Here is a 19,819-nt window from a genome sequence, read left to right as displayed (position 1 = left end):
ACTTAATTGCAACAACCTCTTATCACCGGCTAGTTTAGGATCTTTGTTTAGTTCTCTAACAGCCCAATAAGCTTTGTGCTCTAATTCTAAAGGTAAATGACAAGCTTTTCCATAAACCATTTTATAAGGTGACATTCCCATGGGGTTTTTATAAGCAGTTCTATAAGCCCATAGTGCATCCTTCAATTTAATAGCCCAGTTCTTACTAGTTTTATTAACAGTCTTTTGCAAGATAGACTTAATCTCTCTATTTGATAGTTCTACTTTCCCACTAGTTTGAGGATGATAAGCGGAAGCAATTCTATGATTAATACCATACTTAGCAAGAGTTTTTCTAAAACCTCCATGAATAAAATGAGAACCTCCATCAGTCATAATATATCTAGGTACTCCAAATCTAGGAAAAATAATATCTAAAAGCATTTTTAAAGAAGTCTCACCATCAACACTTTTTGTGGGTATAGCTTCTACCCATTTAGTAACATAATCAACAGCGACAAGTATATGAGTGTTACCTTCTGAAGAAGGGAAAGGACCCATGAAGTCGAATCCCCAACAATCGAATGGTTCAATAACAAGAGTATAATTCATAGGCATTTCATTGCGTCTGGAGATATTACTGATACGTCTCCGACGTATCGATAATTTCTTATGTTCCATGCCACATTATTGATGTCATCTACATGTTTTATGCACACTTTATGTCATATTCGTGCATTTTCTGGAACTAACCTATTAACAAGATGCCGAAGTGCCAGTTGCTGTTTTCTGCTGTTTTTGGTTTCAGAAATCCTAGTAAGGAAATATTCTCGGAATTGGACGAAATCAAAGCCCAGGGGCCTATTTTTCCACGAAGCTTCCAGAAGTCCGAAGATGAAACGAAGAGGGGCCACGGGGTGGCCAAACCCTAGGGCGGCGCGGCCCCACCCCTGGCCGCGCCGGCCTATGGTCTGGGCCCCCCGTGCCGCCTCTTGACCTACCCTTCCGCCTACTTAAAGCCTCCGTGACGAAACCCCCGCACGAGAACCACGATACGGAAAACCTTCCGCAGACGCCGCCGCCGCCGATCCCATCTCGGGGGATCCAGAGATCGCCTCCGGCACCCCGCCGGAGAGGGGAATCATCTCCCGGAGGACTCTACGCCGCCATGGTCGCCTCCGGTGTGATGTGTGAGTAGTCTACCCCTGGACTATGGGTCCATAGCAGTAGCTAGATGGTTGTCTTCTCCCCATTGTGCTATCATTGTCGGATCTTGTGAGCTGCCTAACATGATCAAGATCATCTATCTGTAATTCTATATGTTGCGTTTGTTGGGATCCGATGAATAGAGAATACTTGTTATGTTGATTATCAAAGTTATGCTATGTGTTGTTTATGATCTTGCATGCTCTCCGTTACTAGTAGATGCTCTGGCCAAGTAGATGCTTGTAACTCCAAGAGGGAGTATTTATGCTCGATAGTGGGTTCATGCCTGCATTGACACCGGGACAAAGGACAGAAAGTTCTAAGGTTGTGTTGTGCTGTTGCCACTAGGGATAAAACATTAGTGCTATGTTCAAGGATGTAGTCACTAGTTACATTACGCACCATACTTAATGCAATTGTCTGTTGTTAGCAACTTAATACTGGAGGGGGTTCGGATGATAACCTGAAGGTGGACTTTTTAGGCATAGATGCAGTTGGATGGCGGTCTATGTACTTTGTCGTAATGCCCAATTAAATCTCACTATTCTCATCATGATATGTATGTGCATGGTCATGCTCTCTTTATTTGTCAATTGCCCAACTGTAATTTGTTCACCCAACATGCTGTTCGTCTTATGGGAGAGACACCTCTAGTGAACTGTGGACCCCGGTCCAATTCTCTTTACTGAAATACAATCTACTGCAATACTGTTCTACTGTTTTCTGCAAACAATCATCTTCCACACAATACGGTTAATCCTTTGTTACAGCAAGCCGGTGAGATTGACAACCTCACTGTTTCGTTGGGGCAAAGTACTTTGGTTGTGTTGTGCAGGTTCCACGTTGGCGCCGGAATCCCTGGTGTTGCGCCGCACTACATCCCGCCGCCATCAACCTTCAACGTGCTTCTTGGCTCCTCCTGGTTCGATAAACCTTGGTTTCTTTCTGAGGGAAAACTTGCTGCTGTGCGTATCATACCTTCCTCTTGGGGTTGCCCAACGAACGTGTGAAATACACGCCATCAAGCATATTTTCTGGCGCCGTTGCCGGGGAGATCAAGACACGCTGCAAGGGGAGTCTCCACTTCTCAATCTCTTTACTTTGTTTTTTGTCTTGCTTAGTTTTATTTACTACTTTGTTTGCTGCACTAAATCAAAATACAAAAAAATTAGTTGCTAGTTTTACTTTACTTGCTATCTTGTTTGCTATATCAAAAACACAAAAAAAATTAGTTACTTGCATTTACTTTACTTATTTCATCATGTTTCCTTTTAATTTTACCACAAAAGACATACCGGTAGGACGTGGGTCTATAGTTGGGAGAAATAATATAGAAGAATTTTTCAATCATGTTAGTACTATTGAAAATTTTGAAGATAGACACTTGGTAGACCTTGCGCCTACTTATGAAATTGCTGCTGCACATTTAGTTCGCTTGTTGGAAACTAAATTTGTTAATCTTAATCCTATAATCCAACACATGTTCTTCACACTTGGCGATATGGAAGAAGGGGAAAAGAAAGATTTTGTATTAGAAACCCTTCTTAGAGAATTTGGTGGTTTAGCAAGAGAAGCTAGAAAGGTGTTTGCTAAATTCAATATGCTTGGTTCTCCTACTAATTTTGTTAGTCTCCTTGAAAAGATGGATATGGATAGAATGAGATTCACTAATAATATTGATGATAGAGGGGAGATCAAAGCACCAATACCATGTAAGCTCCTGGCTATGAATGATGCACTAGAAAATAACTATGCTTGGCTAGTTCCTGAAAATTTGTTTGATGAGAATAGCACGCCTAAGACTAATCAAAAGGGAGATGCTGAAACTTATGTATCCAATATACTATGCCTAGTTGAGAAAACCCCACACCCCGCTGTAGAAGTACCATCTCTTGATAATACTTGATACACACTTTCTGCGCCTAGCTGAAAGGCGTTAAAGAAAAGCGCTTATGGGAGACAACCCATGTTTTTACCTACAGTACTTTGTTTTTATTTTGTGTCTTGGAAGTTGTTTACTACTGTAGCAACCTCTCCTTATCTTAGTTTTGTGTTTTGTTGTGCCAAGTTAAGCCGTTGATAGAAAAGTAAGTACTAGATTTGGATTACTGCACAGTTCCAGATTTCTTTGCTGTCACGAATCTGGGTCCACCTCCCTGTAGGTAACTCAGAAAATTAAGACAATTTACATGCATGATCCTCAGATATGTACGCAACTTTCATTCAATTTGAGCATTTTCATTTGAGCAAGTCTGGTGCCATTTTAAAATTCGTCAATACGAACTGTTCTGTTTTGACAGATTCTGCCTTTTATTTCGCATTGCCTCTTTCGCTATGTTGGATGAATTTCTTTGATCCACTAATGTCCAGTAGCATTATGCAATGTCCAGAAGTGTTAAGAATGATTGTGTCACCTCTGAATATGTCAATTTATAATGTGCACTAACCCTCTAATGAGTTGTTTCGAGTTTGGTGTGGAGGAAGTTTTCAAGGATCAAGAGAGGAGTATGATGCAACATGATCAAGGAGAGTGAAAGCTCTAAGCTTGGGGATGCACCCGGTGGTTCACCCCTGCATATATCAAGAAGACTCAAGCGTCTAAGCTTGGGGATGCCCAAGGCATCCCCTTCTTCATCGACAACATTATCAGGTTCCTCCCCTGAAACTATATTTTTATTCCATCACATCTTATGTGCTTTTTCTTGGAGCGTCGGTTTGTTTTTGTTTTTGTTTTGTTTGAATAAAATGGATCCTAGCATTCACTTTATGGGAGAGAGACACGCTCCGCTGTAGCATATGGACAAGTATGTCCTTGGTTTCTACTCATAGTATTCATGGCGAAGTTTCTCCTTCGTTAAATTGTTATATGGTTGGAATTGGAAAATGATACATGTAGTAATTGCTATTAATGTCTTGGGTAATGTGATACTTGGCAATTGTTGTGTTCATGATTAAGCTCTTGCATCATAAGCTTTGCACCCATTAATGAAGAAATACATAGAGCATGCTAAAATTTGGTTTGCATATTTGGTTTCTCTAAGGTCTAGATAATTTCTAGTATTGAGTTTGAACAACAAGGAAGACGGTGTAGAGTCTTATAATGTTTTCAATATGTCTTTTATGTGAGTTTTGCTGCACCGGTTCATCCTTGTGTTTGTTTCAAATAAACCTTGCTAGCCTAAACCTTGTATCGAGAGGGAATACTTCTCATGCATCCAAAATACTTGAGCCAACCACTATGCCATTTGTGTCCACCATACCTACCTACTACATGGTATTTTCCGCCATTCCAAAGTAAATTGCTTGAGTGCTACCTTTAAAATTCCATCATTCACCTTTGCAATATATAGCTCATGGGACAAATAGCTTAAAAACTATTGTGGTATTGAATATGTAATTATGCACTTTATCTCTTATTAAGTTGCTTGTTGTGCGATAACCATGTTTACTGGGGACGCCATCAACTATTCATTGTTGAATTTCATGTGAGTTGCTATGCATGTCCGTCTTGTCTGAAGTAAGAGAGATCTACCACCCTATGGTTAAGCATGCATATGTTAGAGAAGAACATTGGGCCGCTAACTAAAGCCATGATCCATGGTGGAAGTTTCAGTTTTGGACATATATCCTCAAATCTCAAATGAGAAAATTATTAATTGTTGTTATATGCTTATGCATAAAAGAGGAGTCCATTATCTGTTGTCTATGTTGTCCCGGTATGGATGTCTAAGTTGAAGAATAATCAATAGCGAGAAATCCAATGCGAGCTTTCTCCTTATGTTGTGTTTGGATGCATAGAATTGGCCTTGGAATCATAGAATCTGGAATTTGGAGTCCATTTCCACCGTTTGGATTGGCCTAAGAATTAGAGCCTGGAAACTTGGCCCAATTCCGAGGCCTCCTCCCGCGCGTGTAAGTTCCGCCCGCAAGTTTCCGAGGTCGCAGGCTCGGAAACGCGTGGAAAGCTTCCGCGTACCGCTTCGTCGAGAGAGAGCGAGCGAAGCCTCGCTCGGGTCGTCCCCAACCCTCCCGGTGGTGGTACGCGACAGCGACGGCTCCGGTAAGAACTTCCCCTCCCCTGTCTTCCTCACCGAGCCCCCATCCCCGCCTCCTATCCCATCTCCGCCCTCCTCCCATGCTCGCAGTCCGACGGTCGCCGTTCCCTCTGTTAGCCTGCCTCCAACCCTACATGCGACCGGGCTAGAGGGGGAACAGCGGTGGTAGGGGTCACGGCGGCGGGAGGTAGCCTTCTCCGACCACCGCTGCCCCTTCCCGCACTCCACCGGCGGCCACGAGCTCCCTCACGAGCCAGTCTTCCCCTTCCTGCACTCCACCGGTGACCCCTTAGCTCGACTGGGTTGACCAAAAAAACAGAACTAATTCCTTTCCATAGTTTCTACCATCCAAACATGAATTGGAATTGGTACCACCATTTGATTCCAGCATGAAATTCCAAGCACATCCAAACAACTGAATTTGAATTAGAAGCCAATTCATTTCCGTCTTAGATTTGGAATTTCTAGTCCAATTCAATTCCATTCTCAATTCTATGCATCCAAACACAGCATTAGACCTTTGTACAGGCGGCATAGAGGTACCCCTTTGTGACACTTGGTTAAAACAGTGCATTGTGATGATCCGGTAGTCCAAGCTAATTAGGACAAGGTGCGGGCACTATTAGTACACTATGCATGAGGCTTGCAACTTATAAGATATAATTTACATGATGCATATGCTTTATTACTACCGTTGACAAAATTGTTTCATGTTTTCAAAATCAAAGCTCTAGCACAAATATAGCAATCGATGCTTTTCCTCTATGGAGGACCATTCTTTTACTTTCAATGTTGAGTCAGTTCACCTATTTCTCTCCACCTCAAGAAGCAAACACTTGTGTGAACTATGCATTGATTCCTACATACTTGCTTATTGTATTTATTATATTACTCTATGTTGACAATATCCATGAGATATACATGTTACAAGTTGAAAGCAACCGCTGAAACTTAATCTTCTTTTGTGTTGCTTCAATGCCTTTACTTTGAATTATTGCTTTATGAGTTAACTCTTATGCAAGACTTAATTGATGCTTGTCTTGAAGTGCTATTCATGAAAAGTCTTTGCTTTATGATTCACTTGTTTACTCATGTCATATACATTGTTTTGATCGCTGCATTCACTACATATGCTTTACAAATAGTATGATCAAGATTATGATGGCATGTCACTCCAGAAATTATCTCGTGTTATCGTTTTACCGCTCGGGACGAGCGTAACTAAGCTTGGGGATGCTGATACGTCTCCGACGTATCGATAATTTCTTATGTTCCATGCCACATTATTGATGTCATCTACATGTTTTATGCACACTTTATGTCATATTCGTGCATTTTCTGGAACTAACCTATTAACAAGATGCCGAAGTGCCAGTTGCTGTTTTCTGCTGTTTTTGGTTTCAGAAATCCTAGTAAGGAAATATTCTCGGAATTGGACGAAATCAAAGCCTGTGGGCCTATTTTTCCACGAAGCTTAAGTCCGAAGATGAAACGAAGAGGGGCCACGGGGTGGCCAAACCCTAGGCGGCGCGGCCCCACCCCTGGCCGCGCCGGCCTATGGTCCTGGCCCCGTGCCGCCTCTTGACCTACCCTTCCGCCTACTTAAAGCCTCCGTGACGAAACCCCCGCATCGAGAACCACGATACGGAAAACCTTCCAGACGCCGCCGCCGCCGCCGATCCCATCTCGGGGATCCAGAGATCGCCTCCGCACCCTGCCGGAGAGGGGAATCATCTCCCGGAGGACTCTACGCCGCCATGGTCGCCTCCGGTGTGATGTGTGAGTAGTCTACCCCTGGACTATGGGTCCATAGCAGTAGCTAGATGGTTGTCTTCTCCCCATTGTGCTATCATTGTCGGATCTTGTGAGCTGCCTAACATGATCAAGATCATCTATCTCAGTAATTCTATATGTTGCGTTTGTTGGGATCCGATGAATAGAGAATACTTGTTATGTTGATTATCAAAGTTATGCTATGTGTTGTTTATGATCTTGCATGCTCTCCGTTACTAGTAGATGCTCTGGCCAAGTAGATGCTTGTAACTCCAAGAGGGAGTATTTATGCTCGATAGTGGGTTCATGCTCGCATTGACACCGGGACAAATGACAGAAAGTTCTAAGGTTGTGTTGTGCTGTTGCCACTAGGGATAAAACATTAGTGCTATGTTCAAGGATGTAGTCACTAGTTACATTACGCACCATACTTAATGCAATTGTCTGTTGTTAGCAACTTAATACTGGAGGGGGTTCGGATGATAACCTGAAGGTGGACTTTTTAGGCATAGATGCAGTTGGATGGCGGTCTATGTACTTTGTCGTAATGCCCAATTAAATCTCACTATTCTCATCATGATATGTATGTGCATGGTCATGCTCTCTTTATTTGTCAATTGCCCAACTGTAATTTGTTCACCCAACATGCTGTTCGTCTTATGGGAGAGACACCTCTAGTGAACTGTGGACCCCGGTCCAATTCTCTTTACTGAAATACACCCATCTACTGCACATCATTTACTCGTTTTTCGCAAACAATCATCTTCCACACAATACGGTTAATCCTTTGTTACAGCAAGCCGGTGAGATTGACAACCTCACTGTTTCGTTGGGGCAAAGTACTTTGGTTGTGTTGTGCAGGTTCCACGTTGGCGCCGGAATCCCTGGTGTTGCGCCGCACTACATCCCGCCGCCATCAACCTTCAACGTGCTTCTTGGCTCCTCCTGGTTCGATAAACCTTGGTTTCTTTCTGAGGGAAAACTTGCTGCTGTGCGCATCATACCTTCCTCTTGGGGTTGCCCAACGAACGTGTGAAATACACGCCATCAATTACCAACCCTTTGACATTCATCACAAGATAAAATAAACTTCCTTGCATCTTTGAAGAGAGTTGGCCAATAAAAACCTGATTGTAGAACCTTTTGTGCAGTTCTATCTCCGGCGTGATGTCCTCCATAAGCACTACCATGACATTTACTCAATATCTCTTGTTGTTCATATTCAGGAACACATCTTCGCAGAATACCATCCACTCCTTCTTTATATAAGTGTGGGTCATCCCAAAAATAATGCCTCAAGTCATAAAAGAATTTCCTCCTTTGCTGAGCTGAAAAGGTTGGAGGCAAGTACTTGGAAACAATAAAGTTAGCATAATCATCATACCAAGGACTGTCTCGCGAACTCACCTTTATTACAGCCAATTGTTCATTTGGAAAACTATCATTAACAGGAACAGGATCATAAGCAATATTTTCCAATCTAGACAAATTATCAGCAACAGGATTATCAGCACCTTTCCTATCTACAATATGTAAATCAAATTCTTGCAAAAGAAGTACCCATCTAATAAGCCTTGGCTTAGCATCTTTCTTTGTCATAAGGTATCTAATTGCAGCATGATCAGTATGAATTGTAACTTTTGAATCAACAATATAGGATCTAAACTTGTCACAAGCAAAGACTACAGCTAACAATTCTTTTTCAGTTGTAGCATAATTTCTTTGAGCAGCATCAAGAGTCTTGCTAGCATAATGAATAACATTTAATTTTTTATCTACTCGCTGTCCAAGAACAACACCTACAGCAAAATCACTAGCATCACACATAATTTCAAAAGGCAAATTCCAATCAGGAGGTTCAACTACAGGAGCAGTTGTTAATGCTTTCTTTAGAGTTTCAAAAGCTTCCTTACAATCATCATCAAAAACAAAAGGTACATCTTTTTGAAGAAGATTAGTAAGAGGCTTTGAAATCTTGGAGAGATCTTTAATAAATCTCCTATAAAACCCAGCATGACCAAGAACACTACGAATACCTTTAACATCCCTTGGATAGGGCATCTTCTCAATTGCTTCAACTTTAGCTCTATCAACTTCAATACCTCTCTCGGAAATTTTATGTCCCAATACAATTCCTTCATTAACCATAAAGTGGCATTTCTCCCAATTAAGAACAAGGTTAGTTTCTTCACATCTCTGCGAAACTTTATCGAGGTTTCGCAAGCAATTATCAAAAGAATTCCCATAGACAGAAAAATCATCCATGAATACCTCTACAATACTCTCGCAAAAGCCATGAAAAATAGCAGACATGCATCTTTGAAAAGTAGCAGGAGCATTACATAAACCAAAAGGCATACGCCTATAAGCATAAGTTCCATAGGGACAAGTGAAAGTGGTTTTCTCTTGATCTTTAGTTTTAACAAAGAATTTGTGAAAACCCAGAATAACCATCAAGAAAGCAAAAATGAGTATTTTTAGACAACCTTTCTAGCATTTGATCAATAAAGGGTAAAGGGTAATGATCTTTCTTAGTAACTTTATTAACTTTTCGAAAATCAATGCACATTCTATACCCTACAACTACTCTTTGAGGGATGAGCTCATCATTATCATTAGGTACAACAGTCATTCCTCCTTTCTTAGGAACACAATGCACAGGACTAACCCATCTACTATCAGCAATAGGATATATAATACCAGCTTCAAGAAGTCTTAATACCTCATTTCTTACCACATCCTTCATCTTAGGAATTAGACGACGCCGAGGTTCAACAACAGGCTTCGCATCATCTTCCATGTTAATGGCGTGTTGGCAAATAGAGGGAGAAATCCCCTTCAAGTCATCAAGAGTGTAGCCAATAGCACCTCGGTGTTTCTTCAGTATTTCCAATAACCTTTCTTCTTCAAACTCTGAAAGCTTAGAACTAATAATAACAGGATATATTTTCTTATCATCAATATGAGCATATTTAAGATTATCAGGCAATGGTTTTAAATCAAAGACAGGATCTTCCTTTGGTGGTGGTGTTGTACCCAGATCTTCCACCGGTAAATCATGCTTAAGAATAGGTTGACGAAGGAAAATTTCATCAAGCTCATCTCTTTCTTCCCTAAAAACTTGACTCTCACTATTCTCCAAATGTTGCTGCAAAGGATTACTAGGAGCAAGAGTAATAGATGCACATTGTTCAACTTTAAAATCATTATTAGGCAAATCAGCTTTATAAGGAGTTTTGGTAAATTTAGAGAAGTTAAACTCATAAGATTCACCAGCAAATTTAGTCAAAATTTTCTCTTTCTTACAATCTATAATAGCTCCACAAGTATTTAGAAAAGGTCTACCAAAAATGATAGGACAATATTTACTAGCAGCAGAACCAAGTACCAAAAAGTCAGCAGGATATTTAATCTTACCACATAGAACTTCCACATCTCGAACAATACCAATTGGAGAGATAGTTTCTCTATTAGCTAGCCGAATAACCACATCAATATCTTCAAGTTCACAAGAACCAATTTCGTGCATAATCTCTGTGTAAAGCTCATAAGGAATAGCACTAATACTTGCACCAATATCACATAAACCATAATAACAATGATCACCAATTCTAACAGATAGCATAGGAACACTAGCTTGCTTGGATTTATTAGGATGTGAAACAATATTAGAGGCATCTTCACAGAAAATAATATGACCATCCTCCACATTTTAAGTCACAAGTTCTTTAACAATTGCAACAGCAGGTTCAACTTTTATTTGTTCTTCAGGTTCTATAGGTTTCTTTTCACTTTTATGAACCGCACTATTTATAACAGAGTACTCCTTCATTTTAGCAGGGAAAAGAGTTTTTTCAATATAAGCTTCAGGAATAACATGATCAACAGTTTCAATTACAACACATTTGTTTATAGATGAATCTATTTTATCTTTGTACGGTTCATGATACTTATCAAAATTCTTCTTAGGCAATTCATAATGAGAGGCAAAAGCTTTATAAAGATTTGCAACGACTTGAGAATCAAGACCATAAGTAGCACTCATATTACGAAATTTATCAGTATCCATAAAAGCTTCAATGCATTTATAATCATAATTTATACCTGACTCTCTATCTTTGTCGTTCTCCCATCCTTCAGTATTCTCCTGGATCCGATCAAGAAGGTCCCTTTTAAACTCTTCTTTGTTGCGTGTAAATGATCCAGAACAAGAAGTATCCAGCAAGGTCTTGTCTTGAAAAGAAAGTCTTGCATAGAAATTATCAATAATAACATTACCAGGAAGCTCATGAATGGGGCATTTGAGCATTAAAGACTTCAATCTCCCCCATGCTTGGGCAATGCTTTCTCCATCATGAGGCCAGAAATTATATATGCGGTTTCGATCTTTGTGAATTTCACTTGGAGGATAGAATTTGGAATAAAATAAAGGCACAATGTCCTCCCAATCAATAGAATCCCTATTCTTCAGCAATTTATACCAGTGCGCTGCTTTACCAGACAGCGATATAGAGAATAGTTTCTTTCTAACTTCATCCATAGCAATACCTGCACATTTGAATAACCCACATAATTCATGTAAAAACAGTAAATGATCACCAGGATGGACAGTTCCATCCCCTTCATAGCGGTTATCCATAACACGTTCAATAATTTTCATAGGTATTTTATATGGTATTACTTCCTTACCTGGCGCCTCATCCACTACCGTTGCAGTAGTAGTAGATTTCCCAAATAGAAATTGAAGAGAAGATCTCTCCATAATGACTTATAGCAGCAGGCAGAAATAAAATCAGCACAACAGTAAAGGTTTTCCTTACCAATTCCACTTACCAATAGCGTTTCACTCCCCGGCAACGGCGCCAGAAAATAGTCTTGATGACCCACAAGTATAGGGGGTGTATCGTGGTATCTTCGATAAGTAAGAATGTCGATCCCAACGAGGAGCAGAAGGTGTTGACAAGCAGTTTCGATGAAGGATTCACTGTAAATGCTCACAGACAAGTATTCAGGGGGTTTTGATGTAACAGATGAATAAAGTACGAGTAAGTAAAGTGCGAGAGTAATAATTGCAGCGAGTGGCCCAATCCTTTTTAGCACAAAGGACAAGCCGGTTTGTTTACTTATAGTGACCAAACGTTCTTGAGGACACACGGGATTTTAGTCTAGTGCTTTCGCTTCATACAGCCGATTAATCTTCATTGTTTTGAGAAGTGTTGTGTGGGTGAACCTATGCTAATGTACTGCCCTTCCTAGGACTAATACATACTTGTGATTATACCCCTTGCAAGCATCCGCAAATACAAGAAAGTAATTAAGATAAATCTAACCACAACCTTAAACTCTGAGATCCTGCGATCCCTCCTGCATCGATATACCAACGGGGGCTCAGGTTTCTGTCACTCCGGCAACCCCGCAATTGGCAAACGAGTACAAGATGCATTCCCCTAGGCCCATAAAGGTGAAGTGTCGTGTAGTCGACGTTCACACGACACCACTAGAAGAATAACACCACAACTTAAATATCATAACATTGAATACTACTCAACCATGATTCACTACTAACATTTAGACCTCACCCATGTCCTCAAGAACTAAACGAACTACTCACGAGACATCATATGGAACATGATCAGAGGTGATATGATAATGAATAACAATCTGAACATAAACCTTGGTTCAACGGTTTCACTCAATAGCATCAATAACAAGTAGAATTCAACACCGGGAGAGTTTACCCTATCAAACAATCAAGATCAAACCCAAATTGTTACAGCGGTAACGGTGTGCAGTGGTGGAGACGGCGGTGATGATGATGATGATGATGGTGATGATGATGGAGATGATGTCCAGCTCGATGACGGTGACGATGGCGTCGATTTCCCCCTCCGGGAGGGAATTTCCCCGGCAGATCTCAGCCTGCCGGAGAGCTCTTTTCTCTCTGGTGTTCTCCGCCCCGCAGAGGCGGCTGTGACTCTTCGCGACTATCCTCTGTGGCTTAGGTCTTCGGGACGAAGGAGTACGCGAAGAAAAGGAGGCGAGAGGGGGCTGTGGGCCCCCTCCTCACAGGGCGGCGCGGCCAGGCCTTGGGCCGCGCCGGCCTATGAGGTGGGCCCACCTCGGGTCCCCTCGGCTCCCCCTTCTGGCTCCCTTCGTCTTCTGGAAAAATAGGATTTTTCATATAATTTCCATCAACTGCTGATCTTCCGAAATATTGCATCCTGACGGTGCTTTTTCCAGCAGAATCCTGGCTCCGGTGCGCGATCTCCAAATAATCATGAAATATGCAAAATAGATGAAATAACATAAGTATCATCTCCAAATATGAAATATATCAATGAATAGCAGCAAATTATGATATAAAATAGTGATGCAAATTGGACGTATCAGGCCCCCCTGGCTCTCCTCTGGCCCCTCTTCGGTGCTCTGGAAGCTTTCTTGAAATATAAGATCGTGGGCGTTGATTTCGTCCAATTCCGAGAATATTTCCTTACTAGGATTTCTGAAACCAAAAACAGCAGAAAACAGGAACTGGCACTTCGGCATCTCGTTAATAGGTTAGTTTCGGAAAACGCATCAAAACGATATAAAGTATGAATAAAACATGTAGGTATTGTCATAAAACTAGCATGGAACATAAGAAATTATAGATACGTTGGAGACGTATCAGTGACATGTCCAACAAGTACAACTGATCTCTAACATTGGTGTTATTCATGAGATGTGTTTGCAACCAACCACTGAAAGTCGCCATGTGCGCATGTGTAATCTAGGAGTCAGACTGCCATGGGTTTTTGGAGCGTACAATATTCATGTGTTTCTTGATATACGGAGCCACTAAGGTGGAATTTTGTCTTCCATACACGCTCATGAAGCCTAGCAAGTTCACACAAAGATTTTTCGTCAAGTGCATCACGTCGACTGCAGAGCGGACCTCTAGGACTTTTAACAGGGTAGCTCCCAAAATATAGAATTTTTTTTCACATGGGCGCGTGTCCGTTAGCGTCATTCGGAATAGATTGTCTTCCATGACCCTTTCCAAAGATTCCAAATACATGATCACCAATACAGTCGATTGGCTTACTCCGGTGATCTACCCTACCTTTGAAATGCTTGCCTTTCCTTCTTACGGGATGCCTGATATGAACGAACCGACGATACTCCAGGTACAAAAACTTCTTATATTTACGCAAATATATAATTTCAGTCTCACCTAAACAGTGCCTGCATGCATTATATCCGATGTTTGTATGTCCTGAAAGGTTACTAAGAGGAGACCAATCATTGATGGTTACAAACAACAACGCTCGTAGGTCAAATTTCTCCTGTTTGTGCTCATCCCACACACGTAGACCTTTTTCGTGCCACAACTGCAAAAGTTCTTCAACTAATGGCCTTAGGTACACATCAATATTGTTGTCGGGTTGCTTCGGACCTTGGATGAGCACCGTTATCATAATGAACTTCCGCTTCATGCACAACAAGGAGGAAGGTTATGGATACATAGAGTCACATGCCAGGTGCTAAGAATGTGCCTCTACTCCCCAAAAAGATTCATGCCATCTGTACTTAGACCAAACCTTAACTTCCTTGCGTCATCTGCAAAGTTCGGGAAGTCTCCCTCAATTTTTCTCCACCGCGACCCATCAGCGGGGTGTCTCAACATCGCGTCTTTCTTACGGTCTTCTTTGTGCCATCGCAACAACTTAGCATGCTCTTTGTTTCTAAACAAAATTTTTAACCGTGGTATTATAGGAGCATACCACATCACCTTGGGAGGAACCCTCTTCCTGGGGCTCTCGTCCTCAACATCACTAGGGTCATCTCGGTTGATCTTATACCACAATGCACCGCACACCGTGCATGCATTGAAATTCTCGTGCTCCTCACCACGGTAGAGGATTCAGTTATCAGGGCATGCATATATCTTATGCACCTCTAGTCGTAGAGGGCAGGCAACCTTCTTTGATTTGTACTTACTGGCCGGAGGGCAATTTGTTATCCTTCGAAAGCATCTTCTTTATCATTTTCAGCAACTTCCTAAATCCCTTGTCAGACATATCATTCTCTTCCTTCCATTGCAGCAATTTCAGTGTGCTACCCAACTTCTTGTTGCCATCTTCGCAATTTGGGTACAACAATTTTTTGTGATCCTCTAACATGCGCTTCAACTTCAATTTCCCCTTTTCACTTTCGTAGTCTCTCTGTGTATCAAAAATGGTCCGACGAAGATCATCAGCAGGATCATCTAATGCCTCTTCTTCAGCTTTCCCCATTGAAGTATCACCGTATTCAGGGAACCTAGGATAGTTGTTGTCATCATCTTCTTCTTCATTGTTTTCCATTATAACCCCTCTTTCTTCATGCTTGGTCCAACAATTATAGCCCAACATGAAACCGGACCGAAACAGGTGGGCGTGAAGGATTTTTGAGGAGTAATCCTTCTTATTCTTACAATCACCATATGGAGAACATATAAAACCATTCTGCTTGTTTGCCTCATTCACACCAATAAAATAATGTAGGCAATTAATGATCTCGACAGAGTGTCGTTCATCGTAGATCCATTGCCAGTTCATCTGCATTATATAATTTTTACCAAAAACCATTACACAACACATGCATAGAGAAGTGACCAAATTATACAAGTTCATCACATTAAAACCAAAGTAGACTAGTGACCAAATTAATTAATATGTCTCGATCGAATAGCTAGCTAGCTAGAGATACAATAGAAACACAATCATGATGCTAAAACAACTATATGGCTATAAATGTTATTACTGCAAAAATAAAAACTATGCACTGATTTAAAAACTTGCTACTTCATACTCATTTTGATCAATTACTAAATAAGCCACATCTACACATATGCAAACTAAGAAGTTAATTTGAGCTCAAATTGCATATATATCAAATAAACTTCCACATAATTACTCCCACACTAAAACCCACAAATCTCTCTACTTCTAGAGCATGAAATGAGCTAAACTAGCAATGACAGATGAAATAATGAAGCTGCTAACCTTATAGAACTCTTGGGGAGGAACAGAGGAGAAAGCTTAAATGGAAATGGTTCGGGTAGGGACGATGATGTATATAAGAAAGACTTCAGTCCCAGTTGGTATCTCCAACCGGGACTAAATGCCCCGTTTGGTATCGTGGGTAGGGTTGAAAGACTTTTGTCCCAATTGGTATCTCCAACCGAAACTAAAGGTCCCGTTTGATCCAGAATTAAAGTTGGTTGTGCCCGTGGGGTGTCCTAACCGTTGGAACCTGAACTAATGCTTACATTACTCCCGGGTCCAAACAAGGCCGATGCATAATCCATGTCCAATTTTTTTGTTGCACCTAATAGTATTTTCTGACTAATAAAGAAACGGGAATGATATTGGTCGATTCCATGCGCCTCATTCGTTTTCATCTCCAAGGCGACGCGGCAAGTGACAAGGGGCTGGATCACGCGCAAACGGACCTCGCGTTGTTCGTCGACTGCGCGGCCGTCGCGGCATATGCGTCCAATTTTCTACTCCAGATGAGACTGAATCGTCATTCGTATGGCTGCATGGTCGATGCATATAGCTAAGAGACCAGTGCCTATAAGTACGTAGGCGTAGCAGCTCATCGTCCACACAGCCAACTCCCATGCAACTGTGAGCACTGTTCTACACTGCTAATAGTACACTGCCACACTCTGCAAGCGTGTAGAGCAGCATAGGTTACTGCCCGATCGTCCCCATGGATCAGCAAGGTCCGGCAGTAAAGCATACCCCAGTCAAGTTCTTGAGCTGCCGCGGCGTCGCGTTCGAGATCAAGCCCTCTCAGGTCAGCCCCTTCTCTTTTGACGCCGCCGGTGCTGCTGAGCAGCCCCCGGCCGTCCCCAACGGCGGTCGATGGATCTGGTTCCCTCCGCCGATCAACCGCGGAAACTCCACCACGACCTTCCGTTCTGCACTCAGCAGTGCAACAAGCAACCACTTCTGCGACCTTGAGGACAGTGACGACGATGAGTCCTTCGTGGTCGACGAGATCGAGGACGACGAGGAGATGGCTCTTGCAACGGCGGCAGGCGACTTGCGGAACCGGAGCAGGAGGTCTCTCGCATCGTCGGCTAAGCCTGTCAGGGCGGCGGCGAAAGGGCACTCGCGGCTCGGCGTCATACTGCTGGACCAGGGCCTATTCACCGTGTACAAGCGCCTCTTCGTGCTCTGCGTCGCGCTGAACGCGGCGGGAATCGCTGCCGCCGGGACAGGCCAATTCCCATACGCCAAGCGTCACGCCGCCGTCTTCGCCATCTGGAACATCCTCGCGCTCACGCTGTGCCGCTCCGAGGCGGTGCTGCGCGCAGTCTTCTGGCTCGCGGTCGCCCTCCTCGGCCGGCCATGGGTGCCTGTCGCCGTCAAGACGGGCGTCACGGCCATACTCCAGTCCCTCGGCGGGGTCCACAGCGGCTGCGGCGTGTCGTCGCTGGCGTGGCTGGTGTACGCGCTCGTGCGGGCGCTCGAGGATAACCAGGTGACGCCCCGCGAGATCGTGGGCGTGGCGTCCGCCATACTCGCGCTCCTCGCGCTCTCGTGCCTGGCCGCGTTCCCGCTCGTTCGCCACCTCCACCACAACGTGTTCGAGCGCACGCACCGTTTCGCCGGCTGGACCGCGCTCGCGCTGCTCTGGGTCTTCGTCGTGCTCTCCGCCGGCTACGACTCGACGACCAGATCTTACTCCCGGCTCACCGTCGCCACCCTCGCTAAGCGCCAGGAGCTATGGCTCGCGGCCGCCATCACCTTCTTCACTTTCCTCCCGTGGCTCTCCGTGCGCCGCGTGCCGGTCACGATCACCGCCCCGTCCACCCACGCGTCCATCATAACTTTCCAGGGTGGCGTCAAGGCCGGCCTGCTCGGCCGCATCAGCCGCTCCCCGCTCTCCGAGTGGCACGCCTTCGGCATCATCTCCGACGACGGGGACACGCACTCCATGCTCGCCGGCGCGGTCGGGGACTTCACCCGAAGCCTCGTCTCCGACCCGCCCAGCCACCTCTGGGTGCGCAGAGTCCACTTCGCCGGCCTGCCCTACCTCATCAGCATGTACCAGAGAGTGACCATGGTCGCGACGGGCTCAGGCATATGCGTGTTTCTGTCGTTCGTGATGCAACCGAGCTCCGCAGAGGTATCTGTGGTGTGGGTGGCCAAAGGGATCGACGCCAACTACGGCGACGAGATGAGTGCGATAGTGGCCAACAGCAAGATGCTTGCAGGGCGTGTGATCGTGCACGACACGGCGACCATGGGGCGGCCGAACGTCGCGGAGCTGGCCGTCGGCGCAGCGCGACGGTGGAACGCGGAGGCTGTGATAGTGACCAGCAACCCGGAGGGGAGCAGGGACGTCGTGAGCGGGTGCAAGAAGGCCGGCATCCCAGCGTTTGGGCCAATCTGGGATTCGTGATGTCAAGTTTGGAATGCTCAAGCCTCCAACCCAGACAAAATGCTTTCAACATCATTCAGAAGTAGTACTACATGTTAATTAAGCCTATCTGTTCTCTCCCAGTCAAAGAATAAACTATATACAGCTATATATGTTTGAGTGTTAAGTTTGGATACTCTTTTTTTTTCTGTTTTTCGAAAATGAGATATTGAAATGTTAAGATAGTTGAAGTAAAGGTTTCTCCCATGGTTGATGGATATTTTTCTGGTATATATGGTTTATGTGCAATGGTTGCTTCAATATCGATTGGGTTTTTCTTAAATACAAATCATGTTTTCACATCCGTATTTGTCATTAAAACCCTCGGTTGCATTTTATTATATTTTAGGATAGTCAACCATTTTTACCGGACCGTAGGCAGCTTACAAGGTTACAAGTGCAACATACTATAAGTACCAGTTAGAAGCACATGTACCAATTTGTTACCTACGTTGTTGGCTCTAACACTTGTGCGCCCATGACACTCACTTTCCCCACTCCCCCGTTCATTCAATGCCCTTTGTCATTCAAAAAAAATTGCTTGTGTCTCGTGTGCAGGCCCGACCGTCTATCTACCCGCTTGCACACGCATATATATAATAGCGCTTATCTTCCACTTCCGCGTACATCCACGACGTAGACTCTCATCTACACTTTGCATGCCTCGCGATGACATCTCCCACCCGTTCACGCCGTGGCAGCTCCATCTGTCGTGCCATCTGCCTCACCATCACACATACTTCCATGTTTTCTAGAGACAAATGACCCTCATCCGGTGAGCTCGAGCCGCAATGACACCCCACCAGACGAGTGTGGCAACATTCCTAGCCATCCAATCACCTTCCATTTTTCAAGTTCGACGAACAGGACTAGAAGGAGAAAGACTACATCATGGACGTGGATGTGCAACTACCAAAGGCAACTCTGGCCTAGTCCGCGACCAAGGTAGACACTGGAAAGCATGCCAAAGACGCTGAGGAGCAAAATGAGCTTGTAAATGCGTTGATCGCATACCCAACCAAGGTATATGTCACTGAGCAGCCAAGAGTCGTCAAGTCTAAGAAGGAGCTAGATGTGGCTCTGGTGTTATCTATGGGCGGGACACACAATCCCAAAGGCCACAAATGGAGAATGAAGACATGCACTAAGAAAACCTTTGGGACTGAGATGACGTGATGCACACAAGCATAGGAGATTGTCCGTGTTTTTTCCCACGATAATGAAAATGGGGTGGTGTAGGTGCGGTGGTAAGAGGAGTTATTACACAAAGAAGATTTACATAGGTTCATGTCCTAGGAAACACCGCATGGTACAAGAGGAAAGACGAAAAAATAAGGTGATCCCTAGGA

The 19,819-nt window shown here is 43.6% G+C and overlaps 1 protein-coding gene across 1 annotated transcript; it reads left to right on the top strand.

Moving 5' to 3' along the window:
• Window positions 1–16,677: 16,677 nt before the first annotated feature.
• On the top strand, window positions 16,678–18,599 carry LOC127338467 (adenylate-forming reductase 06235-like). The gene has a single exon (XM_051364566.2). It carries the CDS (start codon window positions 16,752–16,754, stop codon window positions 18,450–18,452), a length of 1,701 nt encoding a protein of 566 aa, XP_051220526.1. The 5' UTR covers window positions 16,678–16,751; the 3' UTR covers window positions 18,453–18,599.
• The last annotated feature ends 1,220 nt before the right edge of the window (window positions 18,600–19,819 follow it).

This window comes from Lolium perenne, chromosome 3 (genome assembly GCF_019359855.2).
Source record: "Lolium perenne isolate Kyuss_39 chromosome 3, Kyuss_2.0, whole genome shotgun sequence".
In the NCBI taxonomy this organism is placed as follows: domain Eukaryota; kingdom Viridiplantae; phylum Streptophyta; class Magnoliopsida; order Poales; family Poaceae; genus Lolium; species Lolium perenne.
Note: the sequence above shows the minus strand (reverse complement) of the source record. Positions and strands in the feature narration are given on the sequence as shown.

What these genes read in the sequence shown, in the direction of transcription:
- LOC127338467 (XM_051364566.2), top strand. Translation starts at nt 16,752, where the DNA reads ATGGATCAGCAAGGTCCGGCAGTAAAGCATACCCCAGTCAAGTTCTTG.